This window comes from Ochotona curzoniae, unplaced genomic scaffold (assembly GCF_017591425.1).
Source record: "Ochotona curzoniae isolate NIBS_2020 unplaced genomic scaffold, NIBS_Ocur_1.0 contig_2927, whole genome shotgun sequence".
Lineage (NCBI taxonomy): Eukaryota > Metazoa > Chordata > Mammalia > Lagomorpha > Ochotonidae > Ochotona > Ochotona curzoniae.
The window spans coordinates 5,288,999-5,315,641 of record NW_024465654.1 but is presented as its reverse complement, the minus strand read 5'-3'; the positions used below and the strand labels follow the sequence as shown (position 1 = coordinate 5,315,641).

The 26,643-nt window shown below is 42.2% G+C and overlaps 1 protein-coding gene across 1 annotated transcript in view; it reads right to left on the bottom strand.

The window, feature by feature from the left end:
* Positions 1-10,908, bottom strand: part of MUC19 (mucin 19, oligomeric) — a 102,926-nt gene extending 92,018 nt beyond the window's left edge. Inside the window, exons 1-10 of the mRNA XM_040978972.1 lie at positions 10,743-10,908; positions 9,873-9,990; positions 8,344-8,404; positions 8,030-8,127; positions 5,986-6,196; positions 5,217-5,339; positions 4,753-4,876; positions 2,941-3,076; positions 1,426-1,518; positions 511-595 (exon numbers count right to left, since the gene is read on the bottom strand). Of these exons, the coding sequence (XP_040834906.1) occupies positions 511-595; positions 1,426-1,518; positions 2,941-3,076; positions 4,753-4,876; positions 5,217-5,339; positions 5,986-6,196; positions 8,030-8,127; positions 8,344-8,404; positions 9,873-9,990; positions 10,743-10,777 (1,084 nt within the window). The 5' untranslated portion in view covers positions 10,778-10,908. The remainder of the gene's footprint in view (positions 1-510; positions 596-1,425; positions 1,519-2,940; positions 3,077-4,752; positions 4,877-5,216; positions 5,340-5,985; positions 6,197-8,029; positions 8,128-8,343; positions 8,405-9,872; positions 9,991-10,742) is intronic.
* Positions 10,909-26,643: the final 15,735 nt, after the last annotated feature.

The window sequence follows — 26,643 nt, the reverse complement described above, 5'->3', positions numbered from 1 at the left end:
ATTTTAAAATGCTATTATGGACAATTGTTGAAGAATTATACTGTTGTAATAACACAGGGAAAATCAGTTTGGGGGGGAGTAGAGAAGATGAGAGGGGAAATCCCTGAGCCTATGGAACTGTGTCACAAAAAATTACATAAAACTAAAATAAAATTTCAAAATAAAATAAAATGCTACTATTATAGGCTATCACAGTGATATAGCAAGCTGATCCTCCACAGATAAGAGCTGGCATTCCGTATGGGCACTAGTTTGAATTCCAGCTGCTCTACTTCCAATCCAGTTTCCTGCTTATGGCCCAGGAAAGCAGCAGAGGCTGGCTCCAGTGCTTGGATCTCTACACCCACGTGGGAGACCTGGAAGAAATTCCTGCCTCAGTTTCGGATAAGGCCGGCTCTGGCTATTGCAGCCATCTAGGGAGTGAAACGGCAAATGGAAAACCTCTCTCTGCAACTCTGACTTCCAAGTAAAATAAACAAACATTTTAAAAAGGTATGTTTTAAAACCTACCTGAATAGTAATAATCTTGATTGCTAATCTTGTCATTCATGACTGTTCCATCCCTATTGAACACGTATTTGTCCACTGAAACAGACTAATATTCAAATCCACTTGTTAGCTCGTGCTAATTTACCTATTTGGATTTAATGTAACCTGAGAAAATGAATCATTGTGCCATAATAACATGCCTAGTTGTACAGAATTAATTTATAAATAATACAATACGGAATTCTGAAGAGCGTCCCTTCTTATTTGCTCTATGGATCCTCACGGCAAACCTGGGGACAACTCCACATCGTTCAGTGCAGACAATGAAGGGAGTTTCAGTTCCCAAGACCACGACCCAGCTACTCTCTTTCCCACCTCACTCAGGTCTGCTTCCAGTTACAACACTCTTTCAAATCTGTAGACTGCTAAGCAGATGCCATTGCTGTCTTCCCTAATGGTCCATTTAGTGAACACGTAGCAGGCATTTATCCTAGTAGTGACGTCTCAGCCCCACGCACGTCCGAATGCCTGCATCGCAGTCCCGCCTCCAGTGCAATCCCAGTTCCTTGCTGATGTGCACCCTGGCAGAGAAGTTGTCCCTGCCAACCACACAGGGGGACCTGACTGTGTTCTTCATTGCAGCCAGCTACTGGAGGTGTCTGAGAGTGGAACAACAAATGGAATACCTCTGTGCAGTTAATTTTCTGTCTCTCACTCCCTAAAAGTCATAATAAAAAGCTCAGCTAGAACATGGGTCACACATATTTCTTGTACACCAAAGGTAATAGTGACAAACTTCATCTGTTCTAGAGATTTTATTTATGGTTTATTCATGCTTTTAAGATGTTTAACAAAGCCTCTTCCTCCTCAACTTCAAAAATTCCGAGCTGATGACATAGTTGACATGACAAAAACCTGAAGTAGCTCATTACTCACAGAATTCAAGGCCAGGGTGACACTGTTTAAACATGTCCCGGTCTGCCCACTGGGACACGGTCGAAGCTCAACACTGATGGACCAGTCATTACCCTGTTGAAAGAGAACATTTCATTAAAAATGTTCATTGAAATTTGCATCACTTTAAATCACCATGTAATTTGTTCACAATCCAAGTTCAGGTTTTAAATTATGTATGATTCCTTCGCACACCCAGCGAGTTCACCAAACAGTGTCAGGACGCTGCGAGGGGCTAAGCATGACTTGAGTGTCTGCATGAGCTGTGTCTCTGCAGTGCACAATGGACAGTGCCCCCATTTATCACCCTCGGTGTCCACTAGTACTGTGTGTCTTCTCGCGGCAATCATGACAGACTACTAGAAATTAAAAGGAACAGGTAGTTGGTGCTCTGGACAGTCAACATTGTCCATTGCAGCCCAATGGGCGCTGCATTTAACTTGCAAAAGCATGCTGTAAGTCCTGTCAAACGCTGACTTCAAGCCTCATTCCCAACTCTGGTGCTCTTTATTCAGTAGGAAGCATGTATTCCAATGTTCTCACATATTTTCTTCACATTTTCTCCATCCCCTGTGTGTACAGATTAACAGAGGAGGATGGGCAGGCATGTTGGTGCAGAGTATAACATGCCACTTCGGATCCCTGCATCGTGGAGTGTCAGGTTCCAGCTTCCTGCTCATGTGCATCCTGTGAGGCAGCAGATGATGCCCAAGGACCTGTGGGAAGCCCAGGCAGAGATCCTGGCTCCTGGCCTCAGCCTGGGCTAGGCTTGGCTGTTTGGGACTTTTGAGAACTAAATCTGCAGATGGGAGATCTCTCTCTTTCTCTTCCCTTTTTTCTCTCTTTGCTCGCTCTCTCTCATATGAAAAAATAAAAATCATTTAAAATATTGCCTTTGGAAAGAAAGAGGACAAACAGGAAAGATAGATTATATTAGGATAGAATCAGCAAAGCTTTATTTTAGAAACTTGATTTTTAGTGGCAGCAAATACAGTATTAACATTTTCTCACTTTAGGACTCACCACACCTGCTTTGCCTTATTTCTGACAAGAAATATGAGATAAAAATCGCTCATTCTCATACTAGCCAAAGGCATATCTTTTTATGTAAACTGAGTACTTAAAATTCTATGTCCAAAGAATTTAAATATAAGTATAACCTCCACAATGCTAGTACCACTTTATTCTAGAAATTCAAAAGTAATGATGTTACTGTTTCACAGAAGTAAAAGACCTTGTTGTTCAAAGCAGTAGCAAACACAGGTAAATGAAAATAGAAAAAATAAGTAATTTGCCAGTATACTTTGCATTACTAGTGAATGAATCAAGGTTAATTAATTTGTGTCTTTTCCTTTTTTTTTTTAAATATTTAAAGCAAGAATAAGTGACACTAATTCAATATTCAGAAACCTATCAAAGTCAGTGGAGGGCTGTGTGCTTTTTATTTCCTTAAGTAGTTATTTCTGCTTAAGAAAGCATTTGTACAGTATTACGTACGTGAACGGCCAGGAAGTGGCAGTTTCCAGGATGGTTGTATTTGTTATTGTCGAAGGTGGTAAACAGACTTCCCTCCACCTTGCATCTCCCAGGACACAAGGCTTCAGTGCAAGACCACTTTGCATCTTGGCATGTACTGTTAAAATGCAAGGGAGACAACACAGGCAGTCCACTGGATGTTCTGTGTTGTAAAACCAGGTATCACAACACTTTAAAGGGCACAACTAAGGTTTGAACAAGCGCTGTCAGACTCTCTTCATCCCCCACCCAGCTTCCCTACTGCGTGGCGTTTTAAAACATGTGGATGCTACTGAACAAAATGGTAACTTGGGTATCAATCAAACATGTGAAGCAGAGCATTAGTCACTGCACACAACACTGGCCTTTGTGTTGGGGCATCGGTTCTTGTCCCTGATTCTCCACTGCCAATCCAACTAGCTGAGAACACACCCAGGAAAGCTGAAGGCAATGGGCCAAGGAGTCGGGTTCCTGACACACTGGTGGGAGACCTGGGTCCAGAACTAGCTGGACTGGGTAGTTAACCAGCAGACAGAAAACGTTATTTCCCTCATATTCTGTGTCACACTGCCTTTTAATAAAACAATATTTTAAAAACTGCTTAAGTTGGATTTGAGCAGGTTATTTAAATGGATTGCACTTCATTAGTAGTATTAAAACATCTACAAGCCACACTTAGACTTCAAGTGTACAGAGACACATAACTATTTTTGTTTTTAAAATGTGGCTTTTCCAAAATGTGAATGTAAAATGAAGTTTTGAAAAAATATGAAAAATATCACAAAAATATTTTATATAACCTCATATCTAACTAATATTTTAATGATATCAATTTCTATAAAATACAGGATTCAAATAAATTTTAACTGATTTTTAACTGCTACTGATTTTCATAATTATAATTAAGAGACACTACTAACTACTGCACTACTAAAATATTCCTTACTTACAGAAAAAAATATTTTAGCATAAGTAACACTTTTTCATGGAGTCAGCCTACTTCTCAGGTACATAACTTATTTCTAGAAAAGTCCTATGTATTCTTACAGAAATCTAGACGTTCAGAGAAAACTCTTAAAAAGAAAACCTCACCACCCAGTACCTCGTTGCTGAACTCACAAAGAAGGCTCCTACAGGGGCAGGTGACTTAATGCAGCCACCACGCAGGAGACCTGTACCCTGTATCACCGTGCCTGGTTTGAGTCCTGGCTACTCCATTCCTTGCTAACACACCTGGGGCACAGCAAATGTTGGTCCAAGCACGTGGATTCCTGCGCACCATGCACATTTGAGACCCAGATGGACTCCTGGACTCTGCCTGGCCCAGCAGGCTGCTGCAGGCATTTGAGGAATCAATCAAAAGACAGGACTCTCTCTCTCTGTTTCCGTCCCTTCCTCTCTCCATCTCTCTGTCACTTTGCTTTTCTAAATAAACAAATAAATAAATCTCTAAAACAAAAAGATGGCTCAACTTGATCATTCCATTGAAAAAAATAATCTACACTAACTTTTCTTTAATCACATTAAAATCCATTCCATATTGTCTATTTATCTTTACTAATATAGTCACATACAGAAATTATTTGGAAAGCATTCTTACGGTTCTTAGCACATGCTACTGAACATTTGGGGCAGAATAAAAAGACGAAGCAACAATACAGAAAACACAATCCAATTTTAGTTCCTTTTGAAAAGTTTGTCTTAAGTATAACTCTTAGGAGCTTTTCCAAATGAGATAAAAGTATCAGTATTATGTCACCACCTTCGATAAAACGTAGACAAGTACACACATACCACTGAGAGCCACAAGGTCCATCTCGAACTTGCCCTGACTGATAGACATTCCCATTGGATTCACAGGGACAGTCAGCTTTCAAGACACAACTGCCTTTGTCTCCAATGTCATCCAGTAGATAACCTAGTCAACGGCACAGAGAGGGACTCTCAGAAGTTGGTCCATACCAGCAAATGGTCCAGCAGTACTGCGATATCATTCCCCTTGGGCTCCTTCCTTTAAGTGCACCTGTGAGCCCCCTTCCTCCCGGGAGATGGCCCACTCCTCTGAGCACAGCGCCACTAAGCTCAACAGAGGACTGGAATACATGCTGTGAAATGGCAGGGACGTCAGCATCACAGAACTAAGACAAAAGGAGAGACATCCAAAGAGGAGGATGGCTCCAAGAGATCTCAAAGGCTGGAGGGAATTATGGCACCTCAGAGCTCTGACCTCTGCAGCAAACACTCTCAGAGTCTGTTACCTTCTGGGCAGGTGCAGCCGCTCACACATTCACTATCCTGGAAAGGAGCCACGTTGGAGCACGTCGCAGGATTAGAGAGTCCACACTCTTTGTAGATATGGTTTTCTGGACAAGTGGGCTTTTCTGCAAAAAGAATACAGATGTACAGGAATCAGAGGAAAATTAATGTGATAAATGCATAGTTTTCCAGTGACGGAATTTTCAACTGGGATTCCTTTCAGTTCACAAGGTATGTCAGTCTTTAAAGACAGTTCAGCAAAGTGACACCAATTTCTCACCCACTATTTCGTGATAAAATACTTTTCTTGAAGGAGATACATACCATGTATAATCTCATTTCATTTTCAAATGAAACTGATATTCTACCCATTTTATCAGGACTAATTGTACGACAAAGTGTATTCCTATTTGTGTGATGCTCATTGAAGTCACAGATACCCCTGGAGAAGCAAATTGCTCACCAGTACACTTCCAATAAAGTTTTGTTAAGCTTCAAACAATGTACTCATTTATTCATGACTTTTACAGGTTGTAGTCATTACAAATTTCCTAATAAACACCATACCACCTCCACAGCAATTGTGTCAAGTCTTATCACTGTGACAAACCTGTTTTCCCAGAAGCGCATGTCAGAGTCAAGATTTCATCATCCTACAGATCTTTTCCAGGTTTGGAATCATTTGGAAAGAAAGCTTTAAAATGTAGCTTGACTTAGAGACCTGCAGGAAACCCTCTCCATGGTGATCTACAGTGGAGTCCCAGAACCTACCACAAACCACGCTGGGATCCTCTCGCCAGCCCTCAAACACCCCAGGGCCGTCCGCGGCACACAGACGGGACAGCTCCGAGTAGGTGCCACAGGCGGCCAGTCCGTCTGCGCTGCTGCAGTACGCGTCCACGCACACGGCTTTGTAGTTGTCCGCCAGGGCAGCCACCTTCGCGCAATTCTCAAAGTAGGTCCCGATGATGCTGTCACAGTGCTACAGGGGAAACATCAAGTCTCACTAAAGCACAAGGAGGAGGGCCTGAGGTTGTGTGGTTGTACTCTGCTGTTACACCTTCGCCTTTTGCTTTCTCGTAACGACTTGAGAAATCTTTGTACCTAAACTTACGCAAAGTGATTCCAAAAAGGGACACAGACTTTGTTACTTGAGAAGATGGAAGGCTGAGGGGATGGTCAGTGCCAGGGCTCGAGGCCAAAACTGACAGAATGACACACTACACACCATTACTGCTCATCTGTGGTGTTGGATGAGCCGGCTACGTATCAGGAACCTTTCTGTTCTCGGTGGGCTCTGTGCCCTGGAGACAGACAGGTGAGTGCTTCAAAACAATTACAGAAAGTGTGCAATGCAACAACAAAAAAATATGCAGAGATTTAAAAATATTTGCATCAAAATGAAATCTTGCTTTAATTCCCATTTACCATGACTGTTGAAATATCTTCATATTTATTGTGGGTCAGTAAAAATTAATGGCACGCATTACTGAACCACGAAAGTTTATTTTTTTCAACATATTTCAACTACCAGTATTTGTTTTCTATTGTAATAAAGTTTGCTTTCAGAATAACACAAAAGTTACTGAATGTTTAACTTGCACCAACTAAGAACAAGGAGGGCTAAAATCACTCCCAGAGACGTAGAAAAATAAGGAAAATAAAACCTTCCAGGATTATTTTACCTCTATTACTCATTACACAGTGTTATCACTAAAGGATACATTGCTCGGCGCTAGAAATCTAACTTGGTATATTTTGGGATTAATGCACTACCTTGTATATATGTTGGATGTCAGTATTTTAGCACTGGTTTGAACATACGTCTGTCTGTTTTTAGACCTGGGGACCTGGCTGGAGCTCCTGGCTGCTGGAGCTCCTGGCTGCTGGAGCTCCTGGCTGCTGGAGCTGCTGGAGCTCCTGGCTGCTGGAGCTCCTGGCTGCAGTTCCAGCGGTGTGGCCATCTGGAACATGAACGATTACTTGGATGACCTCTGCCTCATTCTTGGTCTCTCCACCTATCCCTATCACTTTGTCTTTCAAAAATAAGTAAAATATTTATGAAAGAAAAGCTCAAGGAAATGGAAATCAAAACCACTATGAGATATTTCCTTATGCCCATTAGGATCATTATTATCAAAACCAAAATACAGCAAAAATTGGCAAGGGTGTGACAAACAGAAAAACTTGGTACACTGTGGACGGGAATGGAGATTGGTTCAACCTTATGGGAAGCAGTACAGAGGAGCCTGAGAACACTGCACACAGAGCTCCCTTATGGCCCAGCAGTCCTCCAGGACACACCCACTGGAGGTGAAATAACCACCCAGTGAGGACTTCTGCAGAAGAGCAAGGCAGGGAACAGCACCAAAGCATAAAAACAAGCTAACACTCTGTCGACAGACAAATGGACACATACAGAGATCAGCATACTGCATGATCTCAGAGGTGAAATATCTAAAAAAAAAAAACAAGTGCACAGAGATAGAGAACAGAACAGTGCTTATTGCGGCTCTAAAGGAGGAGGCGGGCAGAGCTGCCGCTCATTGGGCTTAGGGCAGCATCTGTGTAGAATAAACAAGCCTGGAGATGAACGTAGGACATGATTGTTATGGCTAATAAGGCTCTGCCGTACATGGAAGTCATGATGAAGGAGATGCCTTGTTTCCCCCCAGTATTATGTACCCCATATTATGCGATACATAAATTCACATTAATAAACACACATACACATAAAAAATATCATTTAAGAAAAATCAAAAAGCAAGGAGGATATGGCTGAGATTCATTACCAGGTAAAATACTGACTTCTTACCTGTACGCCCTCATCACAAACGTCGAAGCTTTTGCTAACAGCAGCCAGGCAATCTCCAGGAATTTTACTGCTGGCAATGTGTTCATTGATATCTTCCCCTTCAGAAGAAAGCAGGACTTCTTTTAAGAACCAGTCACAGATGCACATTATTTTCAACCTACTTGCAGACTTAGTGATATAGTTTCTCATTTAACCCTGCACAGTCTTTTGGCAAGTGTAATTTTTTATTAGAGTTACCCCCACATCAAAAACCACTTTTTGGTTGCTGTGTGTTTTGTAAGCACTATTCTAGGCATGTGTCATTACGCTCTTACCTGGCGTGCTGTTGAAGTTGCCACAGAGACCGCAGGTGGGGTACTGCTTGTGTAGCGTGAGCTTAAAAAAAAGTCACATCTCTATGTTTACAAAGTGTTCAAAAGATCCCACAACAAAGTTCATCCAAACTAAGGTCAGCGCGTACCTCCTAAACAGAAGTCTTGGGGGAACACTGCAGGGCCTTCTGGAAAGGAACTGGCTTGTAGGCCTTGCTCTACCTCGCTAACCAGATGTCATGGATGGGTTATTCCCCTGGTCTTAGCCTACCATCTGCAGCAATGAACCAGTGCTGGCATGTACTTGCATGTAACACAGTGGCTAACAGGTGGAGCCCTCTCAACAGACCCTCTGACTTTATAAAACATTGATTCTGGTAACTGAAGCTAAGGAACAAACAGTACTAGATTAAGAAAAAACATTCTGTTTAACACGGCCTTTTGAGTACATACATATATAAGTAAACTTTAAAAAAAAAATGGAGCTGACACTGTGGTACAGCAGGTTTATTGTGGTCTTAGGCAGCTAGTTCAGGGTCATGAGCTTGGAAGCCTCTCCTCCGCCATCTACGTGGTCCTTTCTGCCACCTGTGATATTCACGGATCATCACTGGGAACCTGGGAGGGGATGGTATTGTTGCATAACCACTCCCCTCACAAGCCTGCATAAAAGGCCCATGATGGGGAGTTTTTTCTGTTGGTCACGAGCTCTGGCACTCTGACTCTTGGCCACCCCAGTACCCGCTTCCTGCGGGCAGACTTTGAGGACAGGCAGCCCCTGAGCATGGCATCTGTATGTCTCTATTCCTCACCCTCTGTTCACTGCTTGGGCAAATCAGAGAACATGCAAATGCTAAGCTGCTTTGTATTTCTAATCTGTGCACTTTCAAGAATTCCAGCAGCGCTGAGGACTAGTACTGATGGAATATGGACAGAGAAGCCAGGGAAAGGTGGATGTTTACAGTTTGTGTGTCCAAGTTGTTTGCTACATGCCTGTTAAGATAACCTACATTGCTGAGGAAACTAGGACATAGATCTTCAGTTTAACAAATGGGTTTCATGGTAATGATCATTTGTTCCTCTTGGGGTTTCAATTCAGACTGGATTGCCACATGAGTTCATTTGCTAATTTCTAGTGGGCATTGCCATCACCAAGCTTGGTTAATAGAGACCCCATAATACATCAGAGATCTTTCAGAATGATATCTCTTGTACGTTGCAACAGGTTAAGTTGCCACCTGCAATACTGGTGTCCCATATGGATGCTGGTTCAAGTCCCGGCTGCTCCACTTCCAATCGAGCTCCCTGCTAGTGTGCCTGGGAAAGCAGCAGCAGGTGGCGCAGTGTTTGTGCTCCAGCACCCACATGGGAGATCCAGAAGAACTCGTGGCTCCAGGCTTCAGGCTAGGCTAGCTCCGACCATTGCGGCAAGCAGAAGGGAACTCCTTATCTGTCTTTCCCTCTCTCTTAATCGTGACTTTCAAATACATAGAGTTCCATCTTCACAAAAAGGAAAATACAGATGGACTTACTGAGAGTTTATTATTTTTGTCCCACATCAAAGACAAGATTCCCCTGCGGCTCTTCAGAACATTATGTTCTCCGTATTTTATAATGTTGATCAGCTTATTGTTGTATGGTATCTGCACGCTGAAAACACAAGCGCATGTGAAAGGTTGGCCTCCAATGACTGCAGCACTTTTGTATCAGATGTTGCTATATTTAGTGCGCTGAAGATGCAAAAATTCATAGTACTTATTAAAGTGCTCCTTGTTTCCTACAGATACAACAGTGGAAAGCTTGCAAGGAGAACTTCACAAACTAATAATAAATCTATAGAAAGCAAACAAATCAGAATGCTAAGCAGGAGAACTTAGTAAGGTGATACACCGGTTCAGACTCGCAGCAAATGATCAAGCAATTTGAAACATTCACTTGTGGAGTTTCATGCCTCATTTTCTTATCCTGAAAAATCTTCAAATATGTCATCTCCTCCAAATCTGAGTTGCTATTTCTAAAAATAACAATCTAAGAGTTTCAATCCCTTCAGATGCTAATTTGAAAAGCTTGAAATTTTTATGTAGTGTTAAACATGTAAGTGGAAATTGAAATATGTGTTCACAGTTTTGCTGAGCACATATGCTACCCCAAATTCAGGAGAGTGAAATGTAGCCACTCTGCTGTCCCCATCTTCTTATAGGAATAAATGTCTTATAATCCCCAAACAGCAGTCTCATATATTTATCAAACTCCTGTCCATAAAAATAACAAAAAGAATTTAGAAAAAATGCTGAAATGTGAAACAAATCACTTCTTCATTCCGTCAGGATTCTTGGCTCTCCAGCTTCACAGCTTCCTCCTGCCAATCCTGCTGCCTTTGTCCGGAACGCCCCAGAGCTTACCTTTCGCCATTAACTGAAACGGCACCAGCAGACATGGAGACATCGTTGCCATCAAGGAGGACTTTGATATTCTCAATCCCACTCTCATTGTTGCGTTTGATTTCAATGTTGAAATCCCCTCCAGATTCGACACAATGGCGGCAGAAGGTGTATGAACACAAGGACTCGAAGGCGAAGATGTGGCCATTAAATGCTTTGTACACCCCGGAACCCCAGGTAGAGGCTTCACCTGCAAAACAGACTCCGTCACTAACCGACAGCCATAGCTCCCTGCTGATGGGTTTTGAAAGGATTTATGGGCCAAGAAAAGAAGTCTCCAGAAGTTTTTATTCTCACAGCGACTATCACAAGTAATTGCTGTCTCTCCCTCAGTGTCACAAATTACACAAATAGCAAATACTGAAATAACCAAAATTGACTATTCTGTAAAAATACTAAACTGAACACACATGGTTTCCCATGAAAAAAAGGAAATTGACTCTAATGTAGAGAAAAGTGCCTGGAGAGAAGTGTTGGCTATTTGCTTGTCCTGCTTTCACAGAGAGCTTTTCCAATTGCAGTACCTAAGGTATCGTTTACAATGAATGACTGCAAAGGGTTGCACCATTTCACTCTACAGATATATGTTTGGGCATTTGAGTATAAATACCTTGAAAAGAAACAGTATCACTCAAACCACAAACAATAAGCTGGTGGTGAAAGGCAAAATTTTTATATTCATTTCAGATGTTGGTGACTTTGTGAGCTCCTTTAACAACTGGGTTAGGCACTAAAATGTATATGAATGCCTGAGCCATTTTACTTACCAATAATTATAGTTGTTTCTGAGTATGTTGGGGTTGCTTCTGGAATATGGGATCCTTTTCCTAATGAAAACAAGGCATACCCATTAGAGTTTGAGACACAGGGTTATCTTAAATACACAAGATGTTGGGATTTGTACATGGGAGTTTAGAAGCCAGTGTTGAAGACCACCAATGAGTATCCTTAATGCATCGTTTAACCTTGAGAGAGATGACTGCAACCCTGTTCCATCAGGAAGCACAAGTAAGCCTGTTATCTACTACTTCTCATTCAATTCTCCATGAATGAGGAAAACTCCTTTCCTAGCTCCAAGAAAATTGATTCTGTATATATTGAAACTTGAAGTTGCTCATGGTTGTTTATTACCAAGGACCCTTTTATGTGAATGAGTAACATTAGAAAAAATATTATGTCAAGGCCCAAAAGTGATCAGAATGGTCACAAAGGTAGCCATTCCAGAAGAATTCTGATGCATTTTCTACAGCCACTGCTTACTGTCTCTTGAATGAGTAGGAACAGGATGAATTCCTAAATTACTTACTAGAATTCATTTTTTCAAATAATGAATCTAAAATGCTAAAGAAACCCCAATTAAATTTGTAAGGATTGTCAAAATTAAAAAAAAATGCTAAAGAAGACACACTCTATTTTACTCAAATTCCATTAAAATGCTATTTATTTTCTTACTCATGACATAGTTTCAAACACACATCGGGGTGCTAAACTTCAATAGTTAGAGAAGCACTTTAGAAATGCACACGAGAATAGCAGTATCAAGGGCGGGAAACCAATCGTCCACAGCACATTTTCAGATTGTGTGAGGGGTATGGGCCGTGGGGGGTGTTCAAACACACAAAGTAAGAAATCAAATTACCTGGAGTACTGAAGGTTCCAGACGCAGCGTGTTCTGATGAGCTTGTAACACCTAAAACGGAGCATGATTAGCCTGTTGGCTGCATGTCATCTTACTTGATAAAGTTTGGCACTTTCAAATCTGATAGATTGAGCCTCTTACAACAGTGCTCATACTAGCCGACTCGGATCATGAGAAGCTTGGAGAGAAAAACACAACAGCAGCTGTACGACCTGCTGGAGTGACCTGGATAGGAGGCCTCTACACCACATTTGGGTCTGAGAAGCATTTTAAATTGTCAATTTCCACAGTAAAAAAAAAAAAATCATAAAAATAGTTTATCAACATAGTAATAACAGAAAAATATTAGAAAGTTAAAGTGGCCAGAAAAATAATTTAATTGAATGCAACCATCTTTGCCAAAGCTCTCCACTCTCACAAGCCCTGGAATTCACACCTTACCAGTCTCCACCACGGAGACCATGGGCGACAAACCAAACAGGGATCATTGCAAATGAAGGAGAGGCACTTGCTTCCTGCAAGTCTGTCTTCTGTACCTGTACCTGCGGTGGTGTCTGAATTCTCAGCATCACGACGTTTTCTGGGCCGGCCTTCATCTCCACTCAAGTCTGACGACGAACCAGAAAGAGACTTCTTTCTTTGAATGGAGCCACCAAGTAGCGGATCACTCAAGAAAAAGCCATCTAGGGTGAACAACGGAATACTGCATTCCACGCAGCATCTCCACACAGACGAGACGACTGCTCTGCTGACAATACTAGTCCAGGTCCACTCAGGCCTGCTTTCTAAGTTCTGCCACTTCGGCAGCTGTTGGGACAACACCCACCACTGGCTGCCATAATCACCACACTCAAGCCTCTCAAGACCTCAAGGCAGAAAAGAGCAGAGAGCTGGGAAGATTCGCAGAGGACGTGGACTGGCACCTCCTCCCAAGGACACAGCAGGAACACCCAGCACTGCCTCCTTCCCATCAGTGAGTTCTGGCCAGCCCCTCCCCACACCACTGAAACAGCACACTGTCCTTGGCTGTTCCACCTGAGGCAGGATTAAAATGAAGGTGTCATACCTGAATCGCCTTTTGACAGTTCTGCAAAGAAGAGAGGAAAATCAGGTATAGCATTCAGTTCCTTAGCATAACTGTTAAGGGTGTATTTGAAACATTTAAAATCGTAAGCCTGGTGTTGGCATTGTGACACAGCAGGTTAAATTGCTTCCTGTGAAGCCAGAACCTCATAGGAGGACTTGCCTGAATCCCAGATACTTCCCTTCCAATCCAACTCTGTACTAATGCACCTGGAGAAGCAGCAGACAGTCTGAGCACTGGAGTTCCTGCCGCCCATGCAGGAGACCTCAGTGGTGCTCCAGCCTGAGGCTTGGGCATGGCCCAGCCTTAACCACCATGACCAGTTGAGGAATAAATCAGAGGAGGATGGAAGATGTCCATTTTTCTCTTTATGTGCCTCTCTTTATTTCTACTTTTCAAACAAACTAAATCATTGATAAACCAAAAGTGAAATCTCATTCCATCTTAATCTTGAATAAGATTGGACTAGGATTGTTAGGACTAGGATTGATTGTAAATTACACAGACCACTAAAGAATTAATCTTGGAATATAAAAATCAAAGTATGGGCCTGGCGCGGTAGCCTAGCAACTAAAGTTCTTGTCTTCTATGTGTTGGGATTCCATATGGATGCTGGTTCTAATCCCAGCAGCCCTGTTTCCCATCCAGCTCCCTGCTTGTGGCCTGGGAAGGCAGTCGAAGACGGCCCAAAGCCTTGGGACCCTGTACCCAATTGGGAGACACAGAAGAAGCTCCTGGCTCCTGGCTTTGGATTGGCTCAGCTCGGGCTGTTGCAGCCCCTTGGGGAGTGAATCATCATACGGAAAATCTTCCTCTCTGTCTCTCCTCTCTGTATATCTGATTTTCCAATAAAAATAAAATAAGTATTTTTTAAGAATCAAAGTATGTTCTGCTGACACACATGTACCTCAAGTACACACATGCATTTTTCCTAAAAGTTCAAGAAGTTTTGCAAGAGCAAATAACCAGGACTGCTTTCCCATTTCTGATCTTACCACCCTCAAACACTGAGGGAAGATTCAAGTCTTTGCTTTGGACCTTACAAGGATGCCTGTTTGTGAGAGCAACGGGGCTTAGGTTTTCACGATCTCGAAGACTCGAGCAGAGTGACCCAAAGTGGAACACTGTTGGCCTGTTGTTTTCACATATAAACAACCCAAGAGAAGTTGTAAACAACCCAAGAAGACCAAGTGTGGCTTTACTTACCTGGTCTTCGCTCTGCTGTTTTACCACCTGAAGAAAGAAACAACCACGGTTACAAGCGTGCTTTACTTCATAATCCTCCATATCATACAAAGGCGATGAGAACACTGTTCTTTTTGTTCCCATCCTTCCTTAAAATTCAATATAAGCAATCCACTTCTAGTGTATGACAACTGGAAAAACTGAAGAATAGGTTTTATTTAGGAAAATCCTTTTTCTATTTAGTAAAACCCTTACAAATGACCTGGGTAATATATTTTCCTGTCAACACACTTAAAATCAGTATTTTTAAAAGGCAATTCAGTCTTGGAAAGCTGTGCGGACAAATGAATTAAACTCACGAGAAAATATTATCCAATACTTTCTTTTTTTTATAATATTTAAGGTATTGAATTATAGTGTACTTTCCTGTATAAATCTTTGCCTAAATCTTTTCTGGAGAGCGTTCCTAAGCAGTGAGCCATACGAAAGTGGGAATAAGACATGGGAAGACCACTAACTGCACAGATTGTACTCCAGCAGCACAGAATAACCTGGGCAAGTGTGAATAATGTGATTACACATACTGAAGATCTTCATCTTTTACAAGATTTTTCTTTTTCCACTCATCTGGGAAATTTTCTTATGTGCTGTACAGTTACAATCAATAAAATACATATTTTCCTGCTGACTATGGACATGCACTTCAATTTGATTCTAACAATCTCCAGCCCCCAATTTTACCACCCTGTAACCTTCTAAAAATGAATGAGGTTCACATTACAGCATAAATCTCACTGAACAAGGTCAACAAAACCTCAGGTATACTTACGCACTGAAAAATTCCACACCCAGCAGTACTGCAGGGGTACCCCCTAATTCCCACCAGGATCCCATGGACGTATACAAAAAGCTTTGGAGTCTTCCTGAAGCTTCACACCCTATGTCAAGTCTATCCTCTAACTCACTCTCTATCCTAACCAAGAATTCACTTTAGAAACACTGCCGAGTCCTAGGCTGACTGAGTTGAACGAAGTGACTTTCTTTTCTAGACTCTTTGCCTTGTGTTCAAATGATGTTATTTTTCCTGCCCTTTTCAGAAACAGAACTAAAGGATATGACATGCATTTATTTCTACAATTTTTTTCATTTTGCTCAATTTCAAATTTTATCAGAATCAGTGAAGTTATTTATCAATTAACTTCAAAAATGTCTCAGAAAACTGTTAGCTTCAAAGTGTTTTCTGTACGAAATTCTCTTGCAATGCTCTATCTGACTTTCCATTGGTGATCGGCTCATGATTTGTAAAGAACAGTTATCAGGTGGGTCTTCAGTGTCAGTGGGACATGCGCTTCATGTGCAGTCATCAAAGCAAAAACTGACCAAACCAAGTGCGTGTGCGTGACAGCAGAATAGGAACCTGTATAAACTGTTGGCTGATATTTCTATGCCTCCATAAAACATAAAGAAACTCACACACACACACACACACACACACACACATACAGTCTCACAGACACACAAAGTAACACCGAGGCTCATACAGAAACACAAAGTAACACAGAAATACAAAGACACATATACACAGAAACACACACACACAAAGTAATACAGACAGATGCACACAGAGCCTGTCTTCCCTCTCCACAGGTACTCCTTGCACAGCTTCACCAACCACAAATGGGGAATTTCTAAAAAGAAAATGTACTGAACAAGGTCTGACTTCTTCCCCCCATCACCTTGTCCCATAATTACAAAATGCGAGAACATTTACAGAACATTTACATTGCATCAAGTATTATAAGACTTCTACGCATGCTTTACGGCATATGCCATTTAATACAAGGAATTTGAGTATCTGCGAATTTGGGGATCCTCAAGTGTCCTGGAGCCAACACCTGCTGGAGGTTAAGGAGGACTGCACCAACAGCCTTGAGCTTACTGAGGATACAGTCATCCTAAGTATGATGAAAACCCACATTTTCTACTCTGAACTGGAAGGAGTATTACCCAGGGAGAAAATGTTTGAAAGACCTAACAAATACAGGTCCATGGCATTTGAAAGGATGCATTTTACAAGTGCTTTACCTTCACCAAGGACCCAAAGAGCCACAAGCAAGTACAGCAGGATCAATTTCATGGTGGTGAGCTGGGACCTAGAGACAGAGAACGGTCATCCTGGAGAGGGAGCAGGTCCGCTGGCCTTCTTGTTTGCCGCACTTTTATACCCACCCAGAGCAAGGCCTCCCATTATGGCCCACGTGTGGTCTGTGTGGTGAAGACAGGGTGAGCGAAAGTAAACACCGCAGCATGCCACAGGTGAGGTCTGCTCCAGCCCAGCCCAGGTCCCTTTGCTGTGACTTCTTCTCTCTGGGACCAAGGCCAGCTCACACCCAACCCAGGTCTGGCCATTTGGCCACCCTCAGCAAACAATAAAGGCAGGAAGCAGAAGCTCCAGGATTAAAAACCAAATGCACGAGTGATGCACATTTATCTGTACCTCAGTAAACATGCACAAGTCTTAATGCCTCGAGAAACTCAAACACTGAGGTCAAATATTGTAACTGTCTCACCCTCAAAGACAAAAATGTGTTTTTAACATTTACATTTCTGGAAACAAAGAATGCTTTATGTATCTGTATATTAGCAGTCACTTCCTTAGGAAAAATACTTAATAGTAGACTGTACTTTAAAAAGTTAATGGAAATGGAATTATTAGGTATGGTTATTTTTATGCAAAAATGTAGAAATCCAGGCAAAAAGAGTGTTCAAAAGTTTATGGAAATCTCTATTACCAATAAACTGCATACATTTACATTTTGTACCAAACTAAACTTTGCCTTTAATTCTGTTTTTGCACACTCTTTTGAACTCTCCTTATATCACTATCAAACAAGAAAGGGGAGCAAAACAACGGGACATGTACATGCCAAGCACAGTAGAAACTTTGTTACTCACAAGAACACAGGTTATTCTATTTTTACCATGAACTTTAGAATCAGACCTCTAAGTTGAAGATGTAAAAAAACAACCACTTAGAAGAAGAATGTTTGGAAAACAAAAGCAAAATGAAGAGAAAATATTCTTGACTGAGTTACATACCTTGATATTCTGGCATGGAGGAGGAAGTTCATGTCAGGATGGAAGTTATCTGTCTGTGCTAAGCAGGGTAGAGAAACCTAAAGGGGTCACTGGTGCTAGCCAGACCTAAAAATGATTTTCATGTCACTGGTTTCTAATTTTCTCCGAACTGCCATCAAAACAAAAACAAAAGCAGAAACAAACAAACAAACAAAAACCCAATCAGAAAAGATTCAGCTGCTGACGGGACAAAACTCCTTAGTTGATATTCCCCATAAAAGCATAAGAAACCCAAGGGAAAAGGGAAAGCATCAAGCACCATACTCGCCCACACCCGCCTTTTCAGGACTAATCTGAAGGCCGTAAACGATGCCAGCCTGCTGAGGAGGCCTCACTGTTACACCGTGACGTGTTCACACACATTCTGCCTGCATTTGCTCAGTCTCCTTGCCAAGTTCTTAAATTATTTTGAAAGAGAACAGATTCTAACAGATGTAAATGTTTTAAGTGAATCTTCCTATCCAAGGCAGCACATCCAGTGAATGCCAGTCAATGTGGAATCTGACATCAGCAAAAAGCACGCAGGGCTTTCCTGTGGGCCAGGGATTTGGAAGGGAGGCAAGCAGGTCCCACAGGCTCAGGGAGGCAGTTCCTGCCACTGTGGACCAAGAGCAGGCTTCCCACAGAGAGGAGAGAGAGAGAAGAGGCAGAACACCCACACAGGACAGAGCATTTCAACAAGCAGGCTTCAGGTGCAGAGCCTTGGAAGCTTGAAGAACTTGAAGAAGGTGAGATTTATTCTTGTTTAGGAGAACCAGGGAAAGTGTCATGGGAAGAATAGTTTCAAGTCTGGGTCAGGCAAAGCTCAAAGGACTTGGACATGCAGAATGAAGGAGAGATTCCAGGTATAAAAAAAAAAATGCACTGTGAACAAAATCAGATGCAATTACACACAGTCCGAGACTTATCAGGCTCCTTCCTTTCCAGATAACTTCCATCACATAGCTCTAGCAATCTACCAACTCCCTGGGGGACCTATAATCCTCCCATTGTCGCTCCAACCCCTCATCAAGGCAACACCTATTACCTAGTCAACTGCTCCCATCAGTCATGAGCCTGAATCCCTTGAGTGAGTCCTCAAACTCTTTTAACTTTTTCTAAACTTGCTTGCAAAACTCCAATCATGGTATAAGTCAAGCTCCTTCTTTCCAGTATGTACATGATGGGGTAAAATCATGGAGTAAAAATACTGCATCATAACGACTTGCTTCTCTTGATGATATCATCTCACAACTTAAGGCAGCAAAGGGATCATGTCTCAGTAGCTTTGAGTTGAAGTTTTCCATTTAATTTCTCTTCAACACTCTCAGCTAATGGAATTATTTCTAATTTACTGGAGAAAACAAATTTTCTCAGAAATACTCTTCAAGTGTCCAAATCGACAGATACCCACCTACTTGAATTTATGTACAAATACCACCTGCTTTCTTCTAACAGGGATGAACTCTATGCTACCATCTAAGTTTGAGCCTTGCATCTATATACTGGATTCCACCCAAAGACTCCATGCCAGCAAGGACACCATCAAGGTATTCTTCCCCTTCTGGGTTATTTTCAACAGCACAAATACATGTTGTTATTTTCTCCAACTCCAAATTAACAAAAGTTGTACTACATGAATTATACCTCAGTAAAGCCGTAGTTTTAAAAGGCGTTCTGCTCACTTCCCTTCCAGTTCTATTCCCTTTGATGGTGGAACTTCCTGGCTGTCTCTCATGAACTTCCCATATTCTGTCAGGTCTTCACTCCATCACTCCTCACACTGTGCTCTTGTCAAAGACCCTAGTGATGTCTTCAGCCTCAACCTACTAACCTCTCAACAGCATTGAACACAGTTGTTCTATCCCTCCTTCTGGCATACATTGACTTCTGAGGTTGTCATTTCTTTCCTGTTTCATTTACCACTCTTAACTACCTATGTTCAATAAAGATGAGCATCCTAAGATTCAAGTTTGGGCTCCTTTTCAAATTCACTTCCTTGGGGACTGTTTAAATCTTTAAATCTTTATTTAATTTGACAGGCAACATTACGGGGAAGGTGAGGGGAAACAGAGAGAGAGAAAAAGAGAGAGGAAGGAAGGAAGGTAGGTAGGTTTGGAGGGGAGAGGAAAAGGGAGAGAGAAAGTGGAAGGATGAGAGAAGAGAACTGAGGTGGAGAGGGAGGGACGGCGGGTATGAAGGAAAAAGGGACAGAGAGAGAGACCTTCCATCTGCTGGTTCACTTCCCAAATGCTCGTAGCATTCATGGCTAGGCTGGACTGAAGCCAGAAGCTTCCTCCAGGTCTCCTACATGGGTGCAGAGACCCAAGTACTTGGACCATCCTCTGCTGCCTTTCCAGGCACAGAAAGAGGGAGCTGGATTAGAAGTAGTGCAACCAGAACTCTTAACAGGCACCCACTTTGGGTGGCAGCATTCCAGGCAGCAGTTCAATTTATTATGCCACAATGACAGCCTAGGATTGCTTAATTTTGTGACTATCTTTTATAAGCTCATGGACTCTAATTTTAAATATCCAGCCTGTGCTCTCCCTAGCCTCCAGGGGAAAGACTAAATGCATTCATTTGAATCTCCACTGGGATGTTCAACTTCAGTGGTCCAACATGAAATGCCAGATCCATTCCTTTCGCACATGATTCTCTCAGACTATTCCATCTCAGCAAATGACTACTCTGTCCTTCCAGTCACCACAAATACAGGGGTATTTGTAAACATCTTTTCTCTTTACATAGCCCCAATCACCCATAAAATCTTGCTCATTCTCACTAGACAACAAATATGTACTGTGTTAAGGCTGTTGCACCATGTGGCCTGGTGGTGGTGACAATGCCAGTTAAGATGCAATGTCCCATGAGAGGACCAGTCTGCATATCCTGCAGACTCCAGGCGCCAGCTTCCTGGTAGTATGAATCCTGAGGGGTAGTCGTGATGGTTCAAGTTAGGTGGGTACGTACCGAGCTCATGGGAAACCTTCCTGGAGCTTCCAGCTCTTATTTTCAGCCTGGTACAGGCTCAGCCATTGAGGGAATGCAGTGAGTCAGCCAGTGGCTGGGCACTCGCTGTCTCTCTCTCATCTGTCTCTCTTTGCCTCTTGAATATATTTTTTTTATTATTATAAGGTTAAAATTGGTAAAGACTTATTAGAAAAGTCACCAGAAGTACAGGCAGTCAAAACCCAAATAAACAAATGGGAATGTATCAACTAAGAAGATTCTGTATAAGAAAGGAAATGATTAACAAAGTGAAAATCAACCAACAAAAGGGGAGAACATCTTTTTGCACTACCGAACAGAGAGGAGACTCATGTCCAGGATTTACAAAGTGCTTCAGACACTCTGTGACAGCAAAACAACCTGTGAAGCAATGGGCAAAGGGAATTAACATACACGTTTCAAAAGGACAAATTCAAATGGCTAATAGGCATTTGAAAAAATGTCCAGGTCCCCTAACTATCAGGGAAATACAAGTAAAAACTACATTGAGGTTCCACCCAAGTCACATTTGGCCTGCAGTTTGACATCTAACAGCACCTGCTGGCAGGGACGTGGGTACAAAGGCAGCCTGCTCTACTGTTTCTGGGAGTATAGGCTAGCATATCCAGCTTTGAGGTCAGTATGGAGAGTGCTAAGACAACTCAAAATGGATCTACCATTATAACCCAGCTATCCCATTTCTGGGAATATATCCAAAGGAAATGAACTCTGCATATGAGAAAGTGACCTGCAATACTATATTTACAGCGACACAATCCAGGATAGCAAAGCTATGGAAACAATGCAGATGCCTGTCAGAAGAGGAGTGGAAAAAGTAACTGTGGTACATTTGCACCGTGGAATACTACTCAGCCATTAAAAAGAGTGAAATTCTATTTGCAATAAAATGGCTCCAACTAGAGACCATTTTACTCAGTGAAATAAGCCAATCCCAAATGGACAAATATCATATGTTCTGATTTAAGGAAACTTTGATGCAAAATACAAAACCAATAGATATATATGTAAATATGTATGCACATATACTCACCTAGAGGAACTGCATAGAGGAAATTAACATACTAGGAAGTAGAGAGAGATTGCAGTATGCATCTCTACTCCTGAATGAAAGAACGACTCCCAATGAAATTATTAAGTATACGCTGACAATACGATGCTGGATTCCCTGTCATTGTCTATGCCTACAAAATCATAAGACGGTTAAGTAGCAGAATGATGATGTGCAAGTTTCTGAAAGACCACACTACTGCAATAATAAGGGGAAAAACAGTTATGGGACGTGGGGAGAGGGAATGTGGAGGATGGGAGGGGAAATCCCTGAGCTTATGGAACTGTATTTTGAGAAATAAGATTACAGTAAGTCTAGGGCAACTTCTCCTCAATACTCTCCCGACGCCCTTCATCCCCATCCTCTGCTGTCCCCCCGACCTTCACAGTGGATGGCTGGCAGTGTCTGCTAATACACTACCCACTGTGATCCATGCTCAGCTTGTCGGCCAAAGTGACCTACACAGACTCAACCATTTCATGTAGCCTTTTTCCACTCAGAACAAAGTTACATATATTATAAACATGAATAACCATAAGAAAAGCTTGGCTTACAGTGGAGACAAAATTCAAGATTACCATAAAATTCAAGTGTGTATATTTAGATTTTTGCCCTTTTGTGACATTTATAAATATTTTCACTCAGAATCCGACAGACTAAACATGAAAACGTTCTACATTTCAAATCCACTATTATTGATGTCATAAGTATGTTTTTTGCACTCACATTTATGTGTATATGCTAAATCGATTTGGCAATTATTTAATAGGATCCTTTAGAAGAAAATGCCTTTTCTCTATAAGGTAGGATTTTTTTCCCAGTACTTATTCTTAGGCAGTTTGTTTTCTTGTAAGGACACTAAACACTTTAACTCTATTGTAATAGTGTGACTGGATAAAGCACGTAGTACGAAAACTCAACACTAAGCACTGTACACAGCTTAAAAGCATACCCACCAGGAAGAACAGCCCCATGTACCTTCTCGATTTAAAAGGATGTGGCTTCGGAGCTGCACACTTAGTGATGTGCTGTCAGAGGAAAGTCAACAGAGCCGAGAACAATAGCTTCAAGGACAAGTGGCTTGCTTTTGTGACAGTGTCCCAGAAGGAAATACAGAAAATGTTAAACATCACTATTGGGAACCGGTAACAAGAACTTCCCTAATCATGCATATATAATAACTGGAAATTATACTTTTAGTTTCACATGAACAAAAGCATATTAAATTCGCTCTAATTTTGCTTCTCTTACCCAACGTGTTTGTAAAAGCCCACCTATTTCTCTTTGTTATTGTCTATGTTCGCTTTGGTGGGTCAGAGCGGAGGACATACTCCTGATGTACAGTGCCACAGGACTTCTTAAGTACGATGGTATCAGCCACAGCTTTGTGCATATTCTTCAAGAAGTTTAAAAACATCTAATCCTAGTTCACTGAGATTTTAATCATGAATGCTGGATTTTGCCAAAATGTCTTAATTTGTAAATGTAATCATCTGATTTTTCTTTAATGTCTTGATTGATGGGTTGGCTTAATTTGTTTTCAAAGTAAGTAAGTAAATCTGACTTGGTTGTGGTTGTAATACTTGCAGCACATTTTATAATTTCATTTGCTGATTTATTTTTTAGGAGTTTTGGACATCTACAGGGAAGCTGAGGGATCTGTGTGAATCCCTTATTGCGTGGGCTTGCACGTAACTTGCCTAGAAATGAGTGTAAAAGGTCACCAAGGTGTAACTTCATCTGTCTCCCATCATCACATTCTCTTTCATCTAGACATCCAGGAATACGAAGGGCTTTCTAAAAGTTCATGAAAATGTCTGCATTTCTAAAAAAAAAGTGCACATTACTTTCCCATGCATTTTGTAAAGCAAAGTTTGATTCGTGCTATTTTTGCTACTTATAGGACTCCTACATTTTTACAGGAGGAGGAGTGAGTTTTCGGGCTATTGCAGTAACTCAGTCAAGTTCACTGAGCTAGCAAATGCTCAACCCGCAGTTTTGACCCAGGTCTCTCCAGTTTCCGGCCTTACAGCTTGGTTCTTTTTCTTTGCTTTTTGAAAGTAACTCTGAAGGTTAGTATAGTAAATTACATCTCTACCATAAAGGCTGGACATCCAAATTGCTCAATAAAACTCAAAACTGAGTTGCAATCTGAAGTTAAAAGGGACCTCACATGATTGTATCAGTCAAAATAAAGGTGCACTAAAAACATTGCATAAACTTGCTTTTCACTGGTGTGCATAAACTGTATAGGAAACTAGAGTTGCATTTCAATCCCCCAAATGCATTATTATGTATTTTCAGATATTCCCAATTCTGAATCCATGCCTTTCAAATAATGCAGGCTCAACCTGCACACACTGCTTAACCCTGTCATGTGTTAGTTATCTGGAATGGTTTCCTAATCCCCTACATAAAGATGGGGAGCACCTCCTGTGACACACAGAATCAGAAATTCATTTTGTGGTTTATTCATCTACAAGACAAACCTGGTACCAAAAGCATCTCTCTCCTTACCAACCTCAGGCCTGTAACAACGCTTTTAATGACCTTGGAGTCTCTCCTTACACAGCAAAATGTGTTATTAGCATGAAAATACACCTTTCTCTGGAACTCTCAGTCATCCAGGAGATGCTGCATGTATTAGGTGGGAGACGCTGTTACACACGCATTTCTGTATGAGAGGAAGCTTGCGAAACGAGCTCGTATTGCCGGGACAGGGCACCGTGTGCAAGTCCTGATTCCAGAAAGTTAATTTCATACTGGAGTTGAGGAATGCCTATTCACTATGAAACAATCTCCTTATCAATTCACTTACAAAGAACCACTTCCAACAGTTTATCACCCTTTAATTTTTAATAATCAGTGGTAACAAGGCCTTGCTGATAGTACTGCTTGGGTAAACATGGTGAAGCCATATCAACAGGTTACACTCCTTCAGATGCAAAGCAGGGTTTTCCAGCATGAGAAAGTTGACTCTTGCAAGGTAAGCAGTGTCGCATGGCCACTTTCTGCCCCCTTTGCTTGTCCTGGGCCGAGACCTCTATAAGCAGAGACCTTGCAGGCAAAGCTGCAAACCAATCTGCCCCGCTCAGGGTGCCAGCCGACTGCACCTTTCCGGTCTGGGGCATCTCTGCTCTGATCTTACAGCCAAGGTGCCAGGAATATCACACATGGCTTGACAAGCTGCAAACACGCAAGTACCTACAGACTTTACAAAGCCACAGTCAGATGGCGTCGTGTACTGCCCTGGCTGGCCACTTTACAAAGCCACAGTCAGATGGCGTCGTGTACTGCCCTGGCTGGCCACTTTACAAAGCCACAGTCAGATGGCGTCGTGTACTGCCCTGGCTGGCCACTTTACAAAGCCGCAGTCAGATGGCGTCGTGTACTGCCCTGGCTGGCCAGCTGGAGAGAATGCAGATAACGCTGTGAAATCTTCCGCTGTAGGATGTTTCCAGATTGCTAGTGAGTCTCCACAAACAGCACCATTTCCTCAATCAGATGCAAAGTCAGATGCTAAGTCACAGGAGTTCTGGGCCCTTCTGGTCTCTGGTACTTCAACACCTGAATATTTACCTTTCGTTTAGAAAAGTCCACATTCTTTGTTGGATTCCGTCAATATATACCTCTGTTTCAAGAATGAGTTGCACTCCAGTTACAACGGTTGACACCTAATAAATGTGGTGCTTGCTGCATTTAGACTCAGAGGTTGTTTCTTGAGATACCCTGCCTGAGCTTCATTTGTACAGACAGCAGAGGAAGACACTTGACTGCACACAGCTGGCAATGAAGTACAACACCAGTCTTCTGCCTTCACGCTGCCAGGTAGAGGCCTGCCTGGGTGCTCAGCACCCCGGGGAGTCAGGGCACCTTTAGGAGCCCCAAGCTAAACGACAGATGGAATTGTTTGTAGCCTGGGCCTCGGCCTTTGACCCTTTGCAAAGTGGGAAAGAGCCTGTTCCCAGAGCCTAGGTGGGTGGTGCCAACAAGTCCACTGAGCGGCCAGCTGGTTGCCGGGGGCACTGTGGGATTAGCTGTCTGGTCTCGACCAGGCTCCTGGCAGCCTCCGGAGTGGCCTCAGAGCCTCAGCAACGCTGGGCTGCATCTGCCCGCGGCCCTGTTGCTGGTGGCTTTCTGTACACAAACATGCCCCCAGGGACTAGGGACACATCCTTTTAAGAGGGGGTTGCATTAAAAAAATTAATTTACTTTTATTTTAAGGCAGATTTATAGAGAGAAGGATAGACAAACATCTTTAGTCTGTTGGTTCACTCCCCAAGGGTCCTCAACAGCCACAGACAAACCAATCTGAAAAAAGAGCTTCTTCTGGGTCTCTCATATAGGTGCAGGGTCTTCCACACAGGTGCAAGTTCTCAAGGCTTTGGGACATTCTCTAATGTTTTCCCAGGTCACAAGCAGGGAGCTGAATGGGAAGTGGAGCAGCTGGGACATGATCCAGTGCCCATAATGAGATCCTGGCTCATTCTGGGCAAGGATTTAGCCACTGAGCCACCACACCGGGCCCAAGATGGCTCCATCTCTGTGGTTAGAGTTCCTGCGTGCCACTTCTGCACCATTTGGGCACTGGTAGTGGGCAGCGTGGTTCCTAGTCCTGTCCATGTCTGCACTGTAACCCACAACTCCAGTCTATTTATCATTGAAAACTCCGCCCCAAGGCAGCCTGCATTAGGTCAAAAGGCCTGTTTTGCTGATGATTAATAACAATTTATCACTATCATCAAGAAAGACTTCCAATGAGTGCACTTATTTTTTG